Source organism: Clarias gariepinus, chromosome 21 (genome assembly GCF_024256425.1).
Source record: "Clarias gariepinus isolate MV-2021 ecotype Netherlands chromosome 21, CGAR_prim_01v2, whole genome shotgun sequence".
Lineage (NCBI taxonomy): Eukaryota > Metazoa > Chordata > Actinopteri > Siluriformes > Clariidae > Clarias > Clarias gariepinus.
In genome coordinates this window covers 342,501-365,000 of record NC_071120.1, presented here as the reverse complement: position 1 = coordinate 365,000, position 22,500 = coordinate 342,501, and the positions used below count along the sequence as shown (strand labels likewise).

The following is a 22,500-nucleotide window of genomic DNA, read 5'->3' as shown; positions in this document are numbered from 1 at the left end:
TAGGAGTAGGTCCTGTAGAAGGTCATGTAGGAGTAGTTCCTGTAAAAGTTCCTGTAGAAGTAGTTCCTGTAGGAGGTCATGTAGGAGTAGTTCATGTAGAAGTTCCTGTAGGAGTAGTTCCTGTAGAAGTTCCTGTAGAAGTTCCTGTAGGAGTTCCTGATCTGTCGTCCTAACAGAGAATTACAGGAATAATTAATTGTGTTGTGAAATGTTAAAATATCTTCAATATTAACACCACTAAACTTAAAACTAAACACTAAAGTGTTCCTCCAGGTGAGATGTGGAAAAACTTTTAGATTTTGTAATTAACACATGGCAAGTTCATTCCCAAAAGAGTTTCTTTAATCAAATAACAGCAAAACACACATCCAGTAAAAGGGTTCCTCTGATCCTTCTCCTTAAATGCTTCCTCTGGGCAACATAATCCGTAAGCGTGGTATTAGTTCTCATTGTTATGCTGACGACACACAGTTATATGTCTCAGCATAACAGTTGAGAAAAGCCAGTGTAATAAAGTTGAGGAATGTGTGCAGGACTTAAGAGACTGGATGTTAATTAACTTCCTTCTGCTTAATCCTGATAAGACAGAAGTTCTAGTCATAGGACTAACTTCAATTCGTAGTCAATTTCCTAAAGTCTCCCTGAGCCTCCAATAACGAACTCCATATGAACTTCTCCACATCTCCTATTATACTGAACTTCCAGCCTCCTAACACACAGTATAAGTGCAGATCAATCCCTGCTATCCGTTATCACCCAGATGAGGATGGGTTCCCTGTTGAGTCTGGTTCCTCTCAAGGTTTCTTCCTATTACCATCTCAGGGAGTTTTTCCCTCAGCACCGTCGCCCTCGGCTCGTTCATCAGGGACAATCTGCTCATCTTGATTCATGCACACTTACATTCCATACAAACGTAAATAATTCTTTTGATTGTGTAAATCTGCTTTGTGACAATGACAACTGTTAAAAGTGATATACAAATAAAACTGAATTGAATTGATCTAAACACACTAAAATATCCCAAGTTCCTGAAAGGTTCCTCTAATTATAACGCAGCAAGTCTTTAAGGGTCGCGTTTCAAACCCTACTGTCTGAAGGAGGAGTTCACCTTTACATTAACACCGGTCACACACTCTTAGGAGAGCACAGAGTGATTCTAGCTCACAGGCTAATCATCAAATTATATTAGTAACCCAAATCAGTACCTGTATGCGGTGTATTATGGGTAATGTGTGAGTTTACACACCACCTGAGAGATTCAGAGTGTGTATTTGTGCCTTGGGTACAGGACCGGCTAACTCAGGGGCAGGGGTCGCATCACACTGGATCTATTCTTAACTCTCAGACACAGCTGAAGCGTTACTTGAGAATCCCAAAGGCCATTTCTATCCTGACTCGAGTTTATGAGCCATGTTAAGTGGAGGCTGAGGCCAAGGCAGTCGACCTGGAGACGGCGTGATCAGCTGATCGTCGGAGAAGGAGCTTCAGTCACCGAGCAGCAGCGGCTCATGTCCTTAGATTTTAATCTTCTAGGACGACAGAAAGAACTCCATGTAGATAAATGAGAGCCATAAAGTGAGCATAATTACACAAAATCCAGAATGGTGAGCAAATCATGATGATACTGACATGTCTGTCACAAAGTGATAAACTTTTTACATCAAAGTGATTAACAGCATTTTAACTGCAATTATCTTGTGTGGAGATGAGGGAATTAGGTTCAGCTTGATATTAGACTGGACAGGAAGGTCACCATGGCAGCTGTGTACAGCGAGTGACCCGTTGTGATGAAGCTCAGATCATGTTGGAGTTCTTCCACCAGTGTGACGGTGCACATGCGGTCTTCTTTGTGGCAGTACGCAGGGACAGCAGCATTGGAGCCGGAGACGCAAACTGATAAAGGAGCCGGCCCTGAGTTAGATCCAGCTCACTGCACTCATCACGTCTCTTCACATGTAACCCTGGTGCTTATAATCCACTTAATGCTTTCATCTTGTTAATCCTAATCATTTCTTATTGCAAAGCAAATGTTTTCTATGCTGCGGTGAGGTGTGAGTTCTCCTCATGGATTAATAAAGCGATAATAAAGTAATTCTATAAATAAAGCATCACCTGACACTGTTTTCCATTCATGACTGGGTTTAATCCACTCAGTCTCAGCAGGTGCAGCATGAAGCGCAGGAATGCAGGGGTTATACCCCTATCTCACCTACACGGTTTGACTCACGGTGAGATGGAGTTGTTAGGCACCGTGACCTGCTGCAATTGTCTGCCGACGTTCCACTGAAATCCCGCAAAGTTCCGCAAGGTCCTCAAGCTCCCGCAAGGACCGCCAAAAAATCATGGTGAATCATGATGAACCGTACTTACAGCCACCGCGGGAATCCGCGTAGGTGAGATAGGGGTATTAGCTCAGGAATTAGATTATTACTAGAGTTAATACACGTCACTGTAAGTTAAAGAGTTTGTATAAACAGTTAAAATGTTAAATCTAATAATAATCTGATCTGATCTTTAATGTAATCAGTGATATTATTATTATTATTATTATTATTATTATTATGTAGATTATTAAATCCCACACATAACTGTTCATAACATCACTAGTTCATAACATTGCTGTGACAAAATCTGTCTGGACAGACCTACTGGACAGACCTACAAGAAAATCTGTCTGGACAGACCTACAAGAAAAAGTATGTGAACCTTTTGGAATTTCATGGTTTTCTGCATTAATTTGTCATAAAATGTCATTTGATCTGATCTTCATCTAAGTCAAGAGTATTGACAAATATAATGTGCCTAAATTATAACACAAAAAAAACATATCATATTGAACACAGTCATTCAACATTCAGGGTGGTAGTGGAAAAAAAAGTAAGTGAACCTTTTAATTAATAACTAGTTGACTCCGCCCACTTGGCAGCAATGACCTCAACCAGACATTTACATTTAGGCATCTTATCCATTGAAATGACTTTGTAACCCTTTTCAGCTTTTTGTAAATCAGTAATTCCTGATCATAGATCCTCTGAAAGCTCTTGTTGGTGTGTCGTGGCTGTGTATTCCTTTTGTGTGAAGCAAACTCAAAAGGTTTGAGTGTTTTTTGTCAGTCAAAGCAGCTCTAGTCCACACCTCCAAACTCATTTTCTTAACGAGACTCACCGAGGTTCACCAACACCTGACTCCAATCAGCTTTTCTGAGTTTATTAATCAGTGATTCACACACTTCCTCCACTAGCACTATGGGCTTTATGTGGTTGCTCTCAATAAAGACATGAATGATCAGATTTTGTGTATTATTTGTGTCATTATTTTGCAGATTGGTTAATACTTTTGAAGACCAGATCACCATTAAATTCCAATGGGTTCACATACTTTCTGCTTCTTGCCGCTGTATATATACAGAAAGACATTCTTCTGAGACAGAATTCTGGTCCCCAATGCAGTGCAGATATACAGTACAGTAGATTAGATTGATTTATTGATCAAGATTATTTTACTCCCGCCAGGGGGCGCTATTGTTTTCATTCAATGTGTGTGGGGGAAACAGAGTGAGAAATGCGCATGCGCGGATCTGGATGCCACTCGAGACCGGATAGTGGAAGTCTCATCAGTGGAGAGCTCGCGCGCGCGGACAGCAGGTTTAAACCGGTATGTGGATTTACTGCAGTGTTAATCATGTGTGTGTGTGTGTGTGTGTGTGTGAGAGAGAGAGAGAGAGAGAGTGTGTGTGTGTGTGTGAGTGGACACGGCGCGTGCAGGTAAGGCAGGAGTGACGTCGCTTCAGTTTAAAATCTCTTGGCCGTTACACACACACACACACACACACACACACGGTTGATCTGACAGGATACTGTAGTGTACTGTGTGTGTGTATGTGTGTGTGTGTGTGTGTGTAATGCGGTTATAAGTGTACTCGGTAATAAATGCTAATCCCGTTAGCCTCCTGTTACCTCAGAGAGCGCGCGCGCCCTGTGTTATACTGTAACACTGTGTGGTGATGAAGAGGTGTTTATGAGAGGATTCACACACACACACACACACACACACCACTGAGAGACAGAGAGAGAGAGACCTCTGTGAAGTTTATAAACACCTGAGGGCTGAGATACACCGATCAACAACAACAACGACGATGATGATGATGATGATACAGTCAGTCGTGTACATTCACTAATTTATTATAAACTTTAAGTTTATAATCACACGAGGGAGTGTAATGAGTTATAAGTGTGTAGTTTTATTGCTTCACATTCATAACAGTGCCAAAAAACCATTATCTCTCACACACACACACACACACACACACACACACACACACACATCTGTCACAATGAATGTGCCCTTTGGCACTGTGTAACAGAAGCTTTGATGACTTGTGTGTGTGTGTGTGTGTGTAGACAGGGTTATGGTGCTGTAAATTCCGAAGTTCCTCTTTCATATATGGGTTGTGTGTGTGTGTGTGTGTGTGTGTGTGTGTGTGCTTAAGATGTTATATGTTTCCCAGTAAAAATTGTATTGTGTGTGTGTGTGTTTCTCCTACAGGTGTGTGTTCGTGTGTCACCATGCTGTCGAGACTGCGTGTGAGTGCTGGGCCGTGTGTGAGTGTGTGTCGCTGGGCTCACACTAAGGAGAAAGGCAAACCACTGATGCTTAACCCACACACCAACAAGGTAACACACACACACACACACACACACACACACACAGAGTCTTTGGTTCTGGAAGTCATTAGTGCAGTGACTCAGCAGTTCGGCTCCTCAAACTGCAGCGCCGTGTGTCTGAGTGTTTATATCCAGGACACACACACACACTTTCACAAACACTTACACAGGGAAGTGACATCACAGCAGTCATGTGACCTCAACACCACCATCACCACCCTTCCTGACTGAAGGAGGAAGAGGAGTTCTCTAAAAGGAACTGGAACTGGGTGAGGAAGAGGAGCGGCTCCAGGCAGAGCTGGGACGTGAGATCTTTAGAGAAGGTCCAGAGGAGCCCATGGAGACTGTAACAGGAGGGGAGGAGAGTCAGAAACACTCTGGACATTACTGCAGGCAGTGTTCCACACACACACACACACACACACACACACACACACACACACACACACACACACACAGTAATAACTCCTACAGTCAAACAACTGTATCTCACTGTATATCACCATCCAGGATGAATTAACTGCTCAGTTCCCCTCTCTCTCTCTCTCTCTCTCTCTCTCTCTCTCTCTGTCTCTCTCTTATAAGTCTGTTCTATTTCTTTTCTTGTGTGACCCATTTTTTTTTATTAGTTTTGCTGTGTGTGTAGTTAAAATGAAGTAAATATGAGCTCATCACTCAGAGTTGTGCTGAATAAAATCATAATCATGTTAAAACACTGTCATGTGAAGATTGTCTAACAGTGATGTGATGTTAAAGGGCTGCGACACACACACCACTGGGTTTATACACCCGAGAGTGTTTAGTTCATAATATTTTTACTTCATCTTACTCTTTACGTGTGTAGATGGAGGGGAGGGTTATTGAGTTAGATCTCTGAAAAGTAAAAGTAATGAATAGAAATATAAAATAAATGTAATTAACAGTTACAGGTCATGTGTGTTATTTATTGTGTGTAGTGGGTCAGTTCCTGTTCCTCTGCCCACCACCACGAGTTCACTTCACCCTGAGGAGAAACATCCTCTTAACGTCCTGACGCTGCTTCGTTTAGAGACATCTGTCTGATCTAAACGTGTGTGTGTGTGTGTGATCACAGGGCATGGCCTTCACCCTGAAGGAGAGACAGGTCCTCGGGCTGCACGGTCTGCTGCCTCCGAAGATCGAGACTCAGGACCTGCAGGCCATGCGCTTTCAGAAGAACCTGAGGAAGATGTCTGACCCCCTGCAGAAGTACTGCGCACACACACACACACACACACACACTCTCAGACTCTGTAACAGTAGATCTGACCCGGTGACTCGGGATTCTGTTGTTTAAAAACATAAACAAACTTTATGTACGGATGCAAAACTAAGTAAATAAGAAACTCTGTGTGTGTAAGAGAGAGCACGCCTGTTGTTATCAGCTGCTGATAAGCAAAGACAGGAAGTGCTGTTTGTTTTTATTCGTTCAACATCGCCATAGCAACCTGTTTATTCACCACAGAATAACGTGTATGATGATACCAGCTTACGTGACCACAGCATTCTGAACCGAGTGTGTGTGTGTGTGTGTGTGTGTGTAGGTATATCTACCTGATGGGGATTCAGGAGCGTAATGAGCGTTTGTTCTATCGAGTGCTGATGGAGGACATCGAGGCCCTGATGCCCATCGTGTACACGCCCACCGTGGGGCTCGCATGCACACAGTACGGACACATCTTCCGCAGGCCCAAGTACGTCTCTCTCACACACACACACACAGAACACTGAACACACACACACAGTACACTGAACACAGCTTACAGTCATATTGTTTATATTCTACTGCTAGTACAAGGTGTGTGTGTGTGTGTGTGTGTGTGTGTAGAGGACTGTTTATCTCCATTATGGATCAGGGACACATTCGCTCCATCCTGGACAACTGGCCAGAAACTAATGTGAAGGTACTTTATAGACACACACACACACACTACTGTACACACTCAAACCTCTGGAGTGTAACGGTGCAGAAATTCCTCAAAACAAAACTACATGTTGAGTTTCATGAACTGAATAAAACCTTGGTACAATAAAAATGTTAGATTTTTTTCCGCAGTGTGATTTAATCTGATCTTAAATCCTCCCAGTATTAAACCATCAGCACTGCAGTTTGTTTATGTTTATTTTAAATGAAACAGTAATTCTTCAGCAAGCATTATTTCTCTGAGAAGTCGACTGCACAAGGAGCAGGAAGTGTGCACTTTATAGTGGAGACCTGAAGTCTGCTCGCCTAAATTTGTGAGGATTTAAAAAATAATGAAGAAGGGATTTTATTTTCCAAAAATATTTTAAACAGAGTTTAGTGATGGTCAGTGTTTTTGAATGGACTGTTTAAATGTTTAAATTACATTTATGTTATTATGTTATAAAAGCTGTGAGGATCATGTTATAATTACACTTCCACACCCTGAGGTACTCCACTCACCTTCATTGTGTGTGTGTGTGTGTGTGTGTGTGTGTGCAGGCGGTGGTGGTGACTGACGGTGAGAGGATCCTGGGTCTGGGTGACCTGGGTGTGTATGGGATGGGGATCCCTGTAGGGAAGTTGTGTCTGTACACCGCCTGCGCTGGAATCAGACCCGAGAGCTGCCTGCCCGTGTGTATCGACGTGGGAACAGATAATGAGGTGAAGACACACACCACACACACACACACACCCAAACGCACACGCGCATGCGGTGCTGACTGCAGCAGGTGCTCCAGTTACACTGACTCCGCCCCCCACAGAGGGTCTGACTCCTCCCAGGGTGTTTTGTTTTCGCCTGTGCGCCACTACACACACACGTCATGCAGTCAGACACACATTTGTGTTTACATCTCGACTGACTGCAGCAGGTTGTGTGGAAGTTTTTCTGAGTTTCAGTAAAATGCTGGAGACAGAACAGAACTCAGGACATGTCTGAGCGCTCACTGTAACACCTTAGTTATACTGCAGGTATAGAACTCCATTAGATGTCCCAAAAACAGTAGTACAGTGACATTCTTCTGTCTGTCTGTCTGTGTGTGTGTAGAAGTTGCTGAAGGACCCGTTCTACATGGGTCTGTACCGACGGCGTGAGCGCTCTCAGCGGTACGATGACCTCATCGATGAGTTCATGGAGGCCGTGGTGGATAAATATGGACAGGACACACTCATACAGTTTGAGGACTTCGGCAACCACAACGCATTCCGCTTCCTGAAGAAGTACAGACACAGATACTGTACCTTTAACGACGACATACAGGGTAGAGACACACAAACGACACACAGGAGCCAGAGAGATAAAGATAGATGTACACTATTAATCTTTACTGAGATATTTAGGTAGAATAGCTGTGTGTGTGTGTGTGTGTGTGTGTGTGTGTGTGTGAGAGAGAGAGAGAGATGTTGCTCAGAAGGTCAGAGTGACTCGTCAAAATCTTAAAAACGCTGTGTGTGTGTGTATCAATAGATCCTACACAATTCTCACCTTGTTTAACTTACAGTGCATGTATATGTTTATGTGTGTGTGTGTGTGGGTGTGTGTGTGTGTAGGCACGGCGTCAGTAGCCCTGGCCGGTTTATTGGCAGCGCAGCGTGCAGTGGGGAAACCAATCACTGAGCACACTGTTCTGTTTCTGGGAGCAGGAGAGGTACACACACACACACACACACACACACACAAATGTGAGCACCTACAGGAAGTCAATGCAGGGAGTTGTGGGGGTGGGAACAGGAAGGTTGGAATGGTGTGAAAAGCTGTGTGAGGACACCAAATGATCACCTAGAGACCAGGTATAGAGGGAGAACAGAAGAGGACCGAGTACTAAACCCTGTGGGACACCAGAAGAGAGTCTGTGCAGGACAGGGGTGAATCCACTACAACTGACCCTATAGGTAGGGGGCGGTTTGTTTCTGTGTGTTTGTTTGTTTGTTTGTTTCTGTGTGTTTGTTTGTTTGTTTGTTTCTGTGTGTTTGTTTGTTTGTTTCTGTGTGTTTGTGTGTTTGTTTCTGTGTGTTTGTGTGTTTGTTTCTGTGTGTTTGTTTCTGTGTGTTTGTGTGTTTGTTTCTGTGTGTTTGTGTGTTTGTTTCTGTGTGTTTGTGTGTTTGTTTCTGTGTGTTTGTGTGTTTGTTTCTGTGTTTCTGTGTGTTTGTGTGTTTGTTTCTGTGTTTCTCTGTGTGTCTGTGTCTGTGTCTGTGTGTCTGTGTGTGTGTGTCTGTGTGTGTGTGTCTGTGTGTGTGTGTCTGTGTGTGTGTGTTTGTGTCTGTGTGTGTGTTTGTGTCTGTGTGTGTGTTTGTGTCTGTGTGTTTGTGTGTGTCTCTGTCTGTGTGTGTGTGTCTCTGTCTGTGTGTGTGTGTCTCTGTCTGTGTGTGTGTGTCTCTGTCTGTGTGTGTGTGTCTCTGTCTGTGTGTGTGTGTCTCTGTCTGTGTGTGTGTGTGGGCCTACCACCATAACTGACACCGCTACAAGGTTCTCCTGTTCTCCTGGGTTTGGTGATCAGGTCACAGCTCTGCTCTTCACATTCAAGATTCAAATAACTTTATTTATCCCAGAGGGAAATTGCTTTCACATCATCATTAAACTGTAATAATTTACACTTGATTTACTCAAAACTCTGAATGTCAACACTAACTGGGTTCATCTTAAAATTATTTATTAAATAAATCATTTTAGCACAACATGTGGTGATATTAACGATGTGCTCGCATTAGCATTAATGAGTGTGAGTGTATATGTGTGTGTTTTCAGGCTGCACTGGGCATCGCTAACCTGATCGTCATGGCGATGATGGAGGAGGGAGTGAGTCAGTCAGACGCTCGCCAGAAGATATGGATGTTTGATAAAGATGGTCTCCTTGTCCAGGTGTGTGTGTGTGCGTGTGTGATTAAATATGAATATATTTGAGTTCAGACGCATGATTATGTGTGTGTGTGTGTGTGTGTGTGTGTACACAGGGCCGATCTCAGTCCATAGACAGTAATCAGGAGGTGTTTGTTCACCCGAGTCCAGGAGACGTCAGGAGTTTTCTGGATGCTGTTAATGTCATCAAACCTACAGCCATCATCGGTGGGTCTGTGTTTGTGCGCGTGTGTGTATGTGTGAGTGAATGGTGTGTTGTTCGCGCACATCCAGCCGGTCTTTGTGATAAGCCCCGCCCTCCAGAGTGAGCTGTCCAATCAGTGCTCTTCATTTTAAGTGTGTCTGTTTATTTGTTTTATTGTATTATTTGTTATCTGTGTGTTTAGGCGTGTCAGGGGCGGGGCGTCTCTTCACTCATGATGTCATCAGAGCGATGGGTTCGATAAATGACCGGCCGATTATTTTTGCTCTCAGCAACCCGACTGCTAAAGCAGAGTGCACTGCAGAGGACGCCTACGGCCTCACACAGGTACTCACACACACACACACACACACACACACACAGGCTTCTGTGTAATTATCACAAGTAAATATAATAAATAATTCATAGAAGAAAATTGCTGTGATGTTTGTTGTTAGGCTACATCAGTGTAAAACATGCTGTGTGTGTGTGTGTGTGTGTGTGTTAGGGTCGCTGTCTGTTTGCCAGTGGCAGTCCGTTCGGTCCAGTCACTCTGGATGACGGTACAATCCTCATTCCTGGTCAGGGAAATAACGCCTACATATTCCCAGGTAGGTGTGTGTGTATGTGTTGGTTTGTGTGTGTGTGTTTTCATGTTCTCAGCTTTTAGCACTCCCTCTAGTGCCTGCACTTTAAACCAGGTTTTTTTTTTTTATTGCTAATATTGTGTGTGTGTGTGTGTGTGTGTGTGTACAGGTGTTGCTCTGGCGGTGATCCTCAGTGGAGTCAGACACATCAGTGATACGGTGTTCCTTGAAGCTGCCAAGGTAAACATGATTGTGTGTTTGCAGGTGTTATTACACTGTAATGTAACTCCACCCCTTTTTAAGGTGGAGGCTGAACATTCACTCATTACGTTGTGTCACTTCTTCACCTGTACATTGTAATGGGGGTCAAAGGTGAGACTGCACGCCTGTTTACTGATGGAGACTCGAGTACAAAACTGTTCATGGCTGTCTCAGTCTTATAACAATAACATCTCTATGTGATGAGAACGCCAAGAAGAAGTAGGAACTCAGGAGGGATCAGGTAGGGCCGGAGGGTGTTAAAAGTCAGGAAATTTATGTAAAAGTGAAAAAAACAAGACTTTAATTTTAAAGGATTTCTTTATAACAAATGAGTTGGATTTCCTCTGCGTCACGGAGACCTGGATGTCTGCCAGTGAGTCGAGCGCTCTCTGCGAACCTTTACCGTCCGACTGCACATTTTTAAATTCCCCTCGGACAACTGGCCGTGGGGGCGGCATAGCAACTGTTTTCAAAAATAAATACATCTGTAAACAAATCATTCCGACCTCGTTTTATTCCAGCTTTGAAGTCAATATGTTTGAAATTGGTCCATCTCTCCCAGTGCTTTGCGCTACTTTTTATAGGCCACCAAAATATAACAAAGACTTCTTGGGAGACTTTACTGATTTCTTGGCTGGAATTATGCCAAATTATGACCGGGTTTTAATTCTTGGTGATTTTAATATTCATGTTTGCTGTCCGGATAAACCACTGGTCAAAGACTTTTTAAATATCATTGACTCTTTTAATTTTGTACAGTGCATTGTCGGTCCTACACATGAGCATGGCCACACCCTTGACTCAGTTTTGACCCATGGTATTTCTGTTGCAAACTTAAAGGTGTACGATGCATCATTTTCAGATCATATGCCTGTGATCTTTGATCTTCTGCTTCCATGTCCTCTGGTCATAAAGCCACACGCTCCTGCACAGAGCCACCGTGTTGTTACGTCCTCCACTGCGTCTCAATTCTCCGCTTCATTTAATCAAGTATCCGTTGTTGATTCTTGTACTGCTGATGTGGAGGCACTTTTTTCTTGTTTTAATTCTAAATGTCTGTATATCCTTGATTCTGTGGCTCTGGTGAAAACTAGACATTCAAAACCTAGATCTGATCCTTGGCTGAACGATATTACACGCGCAGCCAGGCGTGAATGTAGAAAAGCGGAGAGAAAGTGGAAAAAGGACATGTTACAGGTGTCCTTTCAAATTTTAAAAGACAGTTGGCGAACCTATCAAAAAACTGTAAAAATTGAAAGAACTAAATATTTCTCTGATGTTTACAACCATTAACACTGTGATTAATGCTCCACAAACAGCTTGCTTGGAAGCTTCAGATGAATTATGCAAAAAATTTTTGCACTTTTTTATAGATAAGGTTGAAAGCACTAGAGCCCCCATACACCATTCTTTGCCTAAGCCATCAACCCCATCTATACCTCCTGCTGTATTAGACAGATTTGAGCCTGTTGGTCTGCCTCTGTTAAAAAAAAATTGTTGGTCATATGAAGCCCTCTGGTTCCTCTAATGTTCTTCCACCTCGTCTCTTTAAAGAGGTTTTTCCAACCATAGCCCTAGATGTACTCAGTATTATTAACAGCAGTTTGATAAATGGTATTGTCCCAGATGGTTTTAAGCATGCCGTGGTACAGCCATTGATTAAGAAGCCTGGTCTTGACATTTCTGTCCTCTCAAATTTTAGGCCAATCTCAAAACTTCCTTTTATTTCAAAGATTTTAGAAAAAGTTGTTTACTCAGCTAAATGTGTTCCTAGAGGAACTAAAAGTTTTCGAGTTGTTTTAGTCAGGTTTTAAAACCAACCATAGTACGGAAGCTGCTCTGTTAAAAGTTTTTAACGACATCCTTTTAGTCACAGTCACTTCTGCTCGACCTAACTGCGGCCTTTGACACAGTGGACCACGACATTCTTCTGTCTCGACTAAAAGATTGTGTGGGAATCCAGGGCAGTGCGTTAGAGTGGGTTAGATCATATCTGACAGGGAGAAGTTTTAGTGTCCGTGTGGGGTCTGCTGAGTCTTCTGCTGCTCCCCTCACTTGTGGAGTGGCCCAAGGCTCTATTTTGGCCCCACTCCTCTTTTCCCTATACCTCCTTCCTCTCGGGGCCATTCTTCGCAAACACGGTGTCTCTTTCCATTTTTATGCAGACGATTCACAAATTTACATGCCCTTAAAACAAAAGCAAATTTATTTAGTTCAACAACTTTTAGACTGTGTTGACAAAATTAAATCCTGGCTGTCAGCAAATTTGTTACGTTTTAATGATACAAAGACAGAGGTCATACTGTTTGGGCCTAGCGATGCCTCTGTTGCTGATGTAGACTTGGGTGCTCTGACACAATATCGAAAGTCTATTGTAACAAATCTTGATATAAAATTGGATTTAAACTTTAAACTTGATGCTCAGATTAGTGCAGTTGTTAAAACAAGCTTTTTTCAACTTTTTTTTTAAATCATTTCTTTCTCAGCATCCTTTTGAGATTTTAGTTCATGCTTTCATTACAAATCGCTTAGATTATTGCAATGCACTTTATTATGGGCTCAGCCATGCGTCACTTGCATGATTACAGCTCGTACAGAATGCTGCTGCACGGCTTTTAACTGGTACAAAAAAACGAGAGCACATTACTCCGATTTTAAAGTCATCGCACTGGCTCCTGATTCGCTTTCGTAGTGATTTTAAAATTCTCTTATTTGTTTTTAAATCCTTACATGGTCTCGCCCTACTGCCCTGCTCGCTCTCTTAGGTCAGCTGCTCAGTCTCGTTTGGTTGTCTCCAAAACACTGAGAAAACTCAGGGGGGACCGTTCCTTTTCTGTCGCAGGTCCTAAACTATGGAATGATCTGCCGTTGCATCTTAGACAAATTGAATCTTTTATGGTTTTTAAGTCATCACTTAAAACACACCTTTTTACGCTTGCTTTCAACTCAGTTTGATTTGTTGACTGATATTCTTGTGTTTATTTAAACTGACACTTATTTCATTTGTGATGTAACTATTCTTGTTAGGCGGTGTACAGCACTTTGGCTGACCTTGTTGTTTTTAAAGTGCTTTATGAATAAAGTTTAATTGATTGATTGAGGAAATTTATGAAAGTGTGTACGTGTGAGAAAAATGTGTCTAGATAATAATGAGATGAATGAACGATGAATGAAATGTCTCTGATGAGCAAGCCAAGGGTGACGGCGACAGTGGCAAGGAAAAACTCCCTGAGATGGCAATAGGAAGAAACCTTGAGAGGAACCAGACTCAACAGGAAACCCATCCTCATCTGGGTGAAATATGCTAACAGTCATGTCATGTATAAAATTAATGTGTACAGTTTTGTGTAGAGTGCAAGCAGAGAGTCCAGCAGGACTATGACATCATAACTAAAAAAGAGAGTCAGAAAGAAACACATGACATGAGGAGGAACTGGAATCCAGTCACTTGTCAACAAACCTGAGTGATCAGTGAGCGTGGGGAAGACGGTGTCTAAACAGACCAGTTCACCGTAATACTGTGTGGAAGGCAATTCCATAATTCTGGGGCTTTATTAAAAAGATCTGCCCAAGCTAGAGTCTTCATTATACAAGTTATCAGTAAATATCCTGCACCCTTTGATCAACGTAGTTTTATAAGATTTACGAAGTTTTATAAGATCAATGTGACATTTCACTGGGAGCCCATGCAGCGTGGATCAGACAGGAATCTGAAATAAAACAAAAGAGCAAAACTAAATGAAACTTAAAAACTAAGGCAAGACCAGTGCTCACCCCCGCGGTGTGAGCCGTACTGAGAGTGTACCGGGGATTATAGACATATCAAACATATCATGAACATAATGCAGCACAATGAGCAGCACGTCATCTTTTTATATTCATCAGGGTTTTGTTCTTTTAAAGATTGTGTCAACATCATTTTACACACAGATACGTTGGTGTGAATATTTTCCTGCAATTTTGAGAACAGACTTATTTTTAGATCAGGTCAGCCTACAGGAAAAGAAATAGGTTATTGCTGAACTCACTGTGTGTGTGTGTGTGTGTGTGTGTGTGTGTGTGTGTGTTTTAGACCCTGGCAGATCAGTTGGCTGATGAGGAGCTGAATCAGGGGCGGCTTTATCCTCCATTGTCCAACATCAGAGAAGTGTCTGTCCAGATGGCTGTTAAGGTGAGGGGTGTGTGTGTGTGTGCGCGCGCGCATGGGGTTTGTATGATGATGGGGTAGTTTGTCTAAATGTGTCTGTGTGTGTGTTTAGGTGGTGGAGTATCTCTACAGTAAGGGTATGGCGTTCAGATACCCTGAGCCAGTGGATAAGGAGGCGTACGTGAGATCAGTTGTGTGGAACACGCAGTACGACTCCTTCCTCCCCGACACCTACGAATGGCCTGGGGTCTCCCACAGCCCCATACTTGACTAAGCCCCTCCCCCACGGCCCCATACTCGACTAAGCCCCCCCCCCCCCCCAGTGTCTCCCACAGCCCCATACTCGACTAAGCCCCTCCCCCACAGCCTCATACTCGACTAACCCCCTCCCCCACGCCCTGCCCAGTGTCTCCCACAGCCCCATACTCGACTAACCCCCTCCCCCACGCCCCGCCCAGTTTCTCCCACAGCCCCATACTCGACTAAACTCCTCCCCCACGCCCCGCCCTGCCCAGTTTCTCCCACAGCCCCATACTCGACTAAGCCGCTCCCCCCGCCTGGTCCTCACATTCATGTTAATTCCCTGTACCTCAATAATTAGAATTTGGACCCTTGTTAGGGAAGGAACACATCTGCGGGCGTGTGTGTTTTTGTACTACACATACAGCTGTTGCTTTCATTTAAGGGTCGCCACAGAGGACCATTCGGTCCACGCACAACTTGGCACAGGTTTTACGCCGGACGCCCTTCCTGATGCAATCGTCCCATGTTGTCCGTGCTTGGTACCGGCACGGCATCCAGTGTCATCGGGTGGGAATCGAACCTGGACCTTCAGCATGTCAGGGGGAACCTACCACTGAGCCACTGATAATGATGATGATGATGATGATGATATTATTATTATTATTATTAACGGTCGTGTTCACTCTGCTCACATGATTAGACTAATCAGATTATAAACAGCCTAAATGAAGTGTGTGTGTGTGTGTGATGGAGCAGGGGAACCCTAATGTGTGCAGGGTCAGGGGGTCCAGGGCTGAGAACTATTGATGGACACGCACACTCCACACGCGCACACTTCACACACACGCGCCTGATCTGCCAGCAAGTTTCATCTGTGATCACTCACAACACTAGAACACCTCGAGACTGTGGTGCTAATCCCAATCCCCCCCCCCATTAGTCCTGTATACACCTACAGGAGTCACATGTTCCTGCGTTGGGGACCAGTCCATCAAAACTCCACAGCTGTGTTTGTGTGAGGGAAGCGGAGAACTCTGAGGAACCCACGTGGAAATGAGGAGAAGATGTGAAGCTCCACACGGACTGAGATCAGGATGGAACCTGATGCTGTAAGGAGGTGATGATACCTGCTGCTGTTACCCTCCTGCCCCACTCCAAGGTGTCATCACCATTCCGCCCACTCCTGAAGGAATGATAACCCTGCCCACTCCTGAAGCAATGATAACTCCGCCCACTCCTGCAGTTATTTTAGTTAATATTAGTCTGTGTTTTGAATAGGAAGACCTGAGTAATGAGCTCTAACACACTTTTGTGTGAATGACTGCAACATATCTGTGTTGTGAGCTTTACTCCTGTTGTGCACCAGCACTGTGATTGTGTGTGTGTGTGTGTGTGTGTGTGTTAATAATGGTTTCCCTGACATGTGCAAAGAGTTTTGTGAGTGACAGAGCAACGAACAAGATTATTATTATTATTGTTAGTAAGAGCTTTATTTTGCTGTACGCTCTTTTATTCCATTTTAGTTAGAAGGTGACTAAAAGTATGTACTGTATGAATAAATGCACATGATATAATGTTGACTGTATTTGTGTGTGTATGTTGTGTGTATTTAACTAAGCACTGAGTCACAGTAATAATTAATATAAACCTGTGATCTGATGCTGTACTACTGTGCTACACTTCTGACCAGTCAGAGCCCGGTATAATAAATCTGATTGGACTAGGGTGTGTTTTCATAAAACAGGGCAGGTGTAATAACATGAGCAACAGGTTCATCTCACTGTACTTGAACAGATCATCACTTCTACAGTAGGAGCTTCTCATCACTGTGCTGTAGTGTACACTGAACAGCCATAACATTAATGCTGTGTGTGTGTTCTGACACCATATTACTGGAATTAGCATTAACCTGAGCTGTAGCGGCTCTTCTATTGGATAAGACTACACGGACCAGCCTACACTCTCTGTGTACATCAGTGACCCCTGACCCCCGTGTCCCTGTCTCCAGTTTACTGCTTTTCCTTCCTTGGATGATTTTAGGTCTGTCCTGACCACTGCAGACTGGTAACATCCAACATGAAAAAAAATGTTTACTTGCTGTCTAATATACAGTGGAATGCGTAAGTTTGGGCACCCTTGTTAATCTTCATGATTTTCCTGTATAAATTGTTGGTTGTTATGATAAAAGAATTCAGTTAAATATATCATATAGCAGACACACACCGTAATATTTAAGAAGTGAAATGAAGTTTATAGGATTTACAGAAAGTGTGCAATAATTGTTTAAACAAAATTAGGCAGGTGCATAAATTTGGGCACCACAAAAAAGAAATGAACTCAATATTTAGTAGATCCTCCTTTTGCAGAAATAACAGCCTCTAAATGCTTCCTATAGCTTCTAATGAGAGTCTGGATTCTGGTTGAAGGTATTTTGGACCATTCCTCTTTACAAAACATCTCTAATTCATTCAGATTTGATGGCTTCCGAGCATGGACAGCTCTCTAACTCACACCAAAGATTTTCAATTATATTTAGGTCTGGGGACTGAGATGGCCGTTCCAGTATGTTGTACTTGTTCCTCTGCATGAATGCCTTAGTAGATTTTGAGTAGTGTTTAGGGTCGTGGTCTTGTTGAAAGATCCAGCCCCGGCGCAGCTTCAGCTTTGTCACTGATCCCTGGACATTGGCAGTGGTGTCAAAAGTATTCACATTCACATTTTAGTACAATGCAAATACATTAAAGAACCATATATGTGTAATACTGAGCATTAACATGTTTCATGGAGAAGAAGATATAATAACTAGCTGCCTATAAGTATTTTAATGGTGCGAAAGGTGGTGCCAGAGGCGTGTTATCAGTAACCTTTATTGGAATGTAAATGTACATCCAAGCTTAGCTGCAGGAATCTGTGAGGGCAACATACAGGAAATTTAGTGCACCCAGGGCAGGCTCAGTAACAATTACCCTTGTATAATTGTTTACAGTAAACATTAGTGCTGTCAGAATGAAGGATTAATTCAAGTGATTCATCAAAAAAAAAAAAAAAAAAAAAATATATATATATATATATATATATGTGTGTGTGTGTGTGTATATATATATATATATATATATATATATATATGTGTGTGTGTGTGTATGTATATATATATATATATATATATATATAGTATATCTTATTCCTGTTCCCTTCCTCGCTGTTGCTTGGTTGTGACATTTCGCTCGAATCTTGAGTCTCTATCACGGACATCTTTGTCTACTTATCACAACCTTATCAACCGAAAATGCTATTTTATTCAAACGTCCTTGCTGGAGTGTGTGTGATGTGATGTCATGTGCAGGTGCGATGTATCGCGTACCTACCAATAGGGTGTCGGAATGGTATGTTTATACTTCTCATTCAACCACAATCAAATTCGCTCCATCTGGACGGCGCGATTTATCCGGATGTTTTTTTTGTGTTTGTTTTTTGAATGACGAGCTGAAATAAAATAGGAGTAACAAGGCTATTTTTAACATGTAAGGAGTAGAAAGTACAGATAATTGCGTGAAAATGTAAGGAGTAGAAAAACGCAATTACACGAGAGGTCACATGACCCATACACGCGATGGTTGAGAGATACTGATGCAATGTCCAAACCCCCTTTCTTTCTCTATTTAAGTAGTTTATTGTACTTGACAGCGAGAAATTTCTACTTGCAAGAGTGTCAGCATTATGCATTATGCCAAGACGTACAACCTCAAACGAACACTGTACGAGACTTGATATCAAAGGTTGACAAGATACAGGGCGAGACGCTACAGATAAGGAAAGATTTAAATATGTGCATAACAGAGCAGCAAAGCCTCACGTTGAAAATTGCGGAGTTGGAGGACAGGTCTCGCCGTAATGATGTGCGTCTGGTGGGGCTCCCGCAGAGCCGTGAGGGAGATGACCCAATAGGTTTTCTTCAAGAGATGCTCCCTACCTGGATACCAGCGGTGAAGAAGAAGGGTCCGATTGACATTGACCAAGCGCACAGAGTTTACGGCACCGGTAAATCCCGCACTTTAATCTTTCGCGTGTTGCGGTACCAGGACCGGCAGGCGATTCTGCAGGGAGCCAGGGAAGTGATGAAAACCGAACCGATTCGTGATCAGGATCACCTGCAGCGTTTCTTCAACGACTATAGCAGGTTCACCTGCCATAGGCGACAGGCCTTCGGAACTTTTCAAAAGGAGTTGCATGCGCTGGGAATACCAAACTTCCTCATTTACCCTGCTATTCTTCACGTTAGCTCTGGTGGGAATCAACTCGTTCGATTCAGTTAAGAAAGCAGAGGAATTCTTAGCACAAGCCCGCAATGGGCACGCATCCGGTGCCAGACGTAAACTGGCCTTTTATGGTCCATCGTCGTCTGCAGAGTCTATGGAAGAGTAAAGAGTCCATGAACGGTTTAGGAGTAAGGGCCTCTGTTTAATCTGGTGCGAACAATGTAACGAGATATCTCAGAGGATAAGAGTCCTGAGTTCTTTGTTAGTTTTATTTATTTATTATTAACACACACACATATATATATATATATATATATATACTTACCCCTTTTTTATTTTCTTTTTTCTTGCATTTAATTGTATTGTTTATATTTATTTTATTATAGTTTAATTGGTTAAACATCTATATATATTTTATTTATTATTAATATTATTATTTTATTATTTATTCTTTTATTATTTTATTTTTTATTATTTTTTTTTGCTAAGTCCCTTGCCCTCTGTTAATTTGTTTTGTAATTTACATATATTTTGACTGACATTACTGTTTACATTATGCATGCTGTTTTTTACTTCATACTTCATGTTCAATGGAAGAGGGGTGTCGACGTTGACTTTCTGGTGTACGAGGGTGAATGTTGCCACGGGTCCTTATAATGCAAGGGGATTTTGCGGTCTCAGATAGGGGATATTTATTTATGTTATTTCTATGTATTTTTTGTGTTTTTTTGGTTTTGTCACAGGTCAGGCAGTTATATTTTGGTTGTGCAAAACCTCTTAAAATTCGCACCATTCTTTCAATTGATTATGGATAATTTCAAATATCGTTATATCGATTAATATTAGAGGACTTAATAGTCCTAATAAAAGAGCCAAACTTTGATTTACTTGCGCAAGAAAGCAGTTGATATTGCTTTAATTCAGGAAACCCATCTAAAGAGAGCAGATGTTCATAGGTTACAGAATTAATTTTATAGAGTAGCGGCTTTCTCTACCGACAACACCAAAACTAAAGGTACTATTGTTTTGTTCTTTCGTAGATGTAACCTCAAGATTGATAGAGAGAGCCAAGATAAATCTGGTAGACTTGCCTATGTTTGCACAAAAATTTAAGGGAAGAAAATAGCATTTGTATCAATCTATGCCCCTACAATATTTGAGGCAATTTTTTTTCCCACAAATTACTAATCAATTAATCTCGTTGATAGACTACTCTCTGATTATTGGGGGGGATATGAATGCGGTTATAGATCCAATATTGGATAGATCTTCCTTGTGTAATCGAGTTCAGCTCAATTCTTCTGCTACGCTTAATAATTTTGTAAAAGCGCTAAACTTGATAGATGTTTGGAGATCTGGTAACCCCCAAAGTATAGATTATACATTTTTCTCGACACGGCATCACTCATATTCGAGAATAGATTATCTACTGTGCTCCAAGGAACTTTTGACTTTTTTGGAGCAGACGGTGATACTTCCGGCTATTCTTGCAGACCATAATCCTATAAGGGCAGATTTAAATTGTAATTTGTTGGCTAAAAAATCTCAGCGGTGGCGTTTTAACATTTCTCTTTTATTGAATAATCAGTTCGATTCAGATTTTAAGGCCGGTCTGTCTGAATTTCTTTCTTTTAATATTGGCTCGGTTGAATATCATACGTTTGTGTGGAAAGCTACGAAAGGTTTTATTAAAGATTTTTCGATAGCCCTTCGCCACAAATTTAAAAAAGTTGCATAATCAGAGAATCGACTACTTAGAAAAAGAATTTCAATCACTTGAACGTTTGTTAAAATCTGCATTTTCCAACCCGGTATTTAAGACGCTTCAAATCCTTAAGGCTGAACTGAATGATCTTCTGAGAAGGAAAGCAGAATTTACACTTCACAGAACCAGACAGAACTATTATTTTAGTAGTGCTAGACCTAGCAAACTTTTAGCCCTTAAATTGAAGCAAAGTCAAGAGAGAGTGTACATTGATATAATTAATCACCCACCCAAAGGACTGCTTACATATGGCAAAGAAATTAACTCTGCTTTTTCTGATTTCTTTTCTAAACTTTATATATTTGACATTAATCCCTAAAGTCCAAGCTGTACCACTTTCTTGCATTCTCTTACTTTACCTCGTTTAAGTCATGTACAGTAGAAGCGGATCAATTAGGTTAGCCTATTACCTTGGAGGAACTTAAAGAGTTGTTACAGGGTGCTAAAAAAGGCAAGGCACCAGGTTTAGACGGGATCCCTATAGTTATTTCTTAAATACTTTGATCTACTCTGTCTTGGCTTTCTGATTGCCATTCACGCAGCAGTAGAAGCTGGGGCCTTTCACACACAGTTGAATACAGTACTTATATCTTTGATGCCCAAAAAAGGGAAGGATCACTTAGGGTGTGCAAATCACAGACCTATTAGTTTGTTAAATACGGATATTAAACTGTATGCCAGGATTTTGGCTGCGCTATTGCAGCGATATATAAACAAATTGGTTCATCCAGATCAGACCGGCTTTATGCCAAGTATATTGGCGGCTGATAATATTCGTAGATTACTGCACATCATACATGAATCCTGAGCTTGTCCCACTCCAGCTGCAGTTCTTCCCTTGGATGCGGAGAAGGCATTTGACAGACTGGAGTGGGATTTCCTCTGGTCTGTCTTGGATGCCTTTGGCCTCGGAACGAATTTACATTTAGGCATTGGCAGACGCTCTTATCCAGAGCGACTTACATTTTTATCTCATTACACATCTGAGCAGTTAAGGGTTAAGGGCAGTTGAGGGTTAAGGGCCTTGCTCAAGGGCCCAACAGTGGCAACAGTGGTGGTTGTGGGGTTTGAACCTGGGATCTTCCGAACCGTAGTCCAATGCCTTAACCACTGAGCTACCCCTGGCCCGGAACATGATAAAGGTATTATATAAAAACCCAACAGCTTCTGTTATAACCAACGGAGTAGCCTAGATTAAAATTTAAAACTCTGCAGCGTACAAAAGACAATGGGGAATTAGCTCTCCCGAACTTTGAATTATATCATAGGGGTTTTCAAATAAGATGCATTAATGTTTGGCTCAACCCGCTTTCTCGGGTTTCTTGGAGCGAGATGGAAATGAGTTTAGCACATAAATATAAATATACTGTTCTCTGGACTAAACAACAAACAATAGATGCAAGCTTTTGGTCAAATCATTGCCAATACAATAGTCAATTTTAAACTGATGGAAAAATGCATTCAACACACACATAAGTGGCACATCCATACTCCTATTTAGTATAATAATGATATTCATCTGGGTGGTGCACCATTTTTTTCCAGAGAAAGGCAT

The 22,500-nt window shown here is 42.0% G+C and overlaps 1 protein-coding gene across 2 annotated transcripts; it reads left to right on the top strand.

Annotated features, from left to right (window-relative positions):
- The first annotated feature begins 3,570 nt into the window (after positions 1-3,570).
- me2 (malic enzyme 2, NAD(+)-dependent, mitochondrial) lies at positions 3,571-16,583 on the top strand. Of its 2 annotated transcripts, XM_053481000.1 has the most exons (16): positions 3,571-3,654; positions 4,549-4,676; positions 5,761-5,894; positions 6,230-6,379; positions 6,514-6,589; positions 7,150-7,311; positions 7,697-7,910; positions 8,200-8,297; positions 9,395-9,508; positions 9,601-9,712; positions 9,892-10,034; positions 10,195-10,297; positions 10,443-10,513; positions 14,607-14,705; positions 14,794-14,991; positions 15,038-16,583. In XM_053481000.1, the coding sequence occupies exons 2-15, from the start codon at positions 4,569-4,571 to the stop codon at positions 14,953-14,955; spliced, it is 1,746 nt and encodes a 581-aa protein (XP_053336975.1). In that variant the 5' UTR covers positions 3,571-3,654; positions 4,549-4,568; the 3' UTR covers positions 14,956-14,991; positions 15,038-16,583. The 2 variants fall into 2 exon arrangements, with proteins under 2 accessions (XP_053336975.1, XP_053336974.1); XM_053480999.1 differs by having other exon boundaries at positions 14,794-16,583.
- The last annotated feature ends 5,917 nt before the right edge of the window (positions 16,584-22,500 follow it).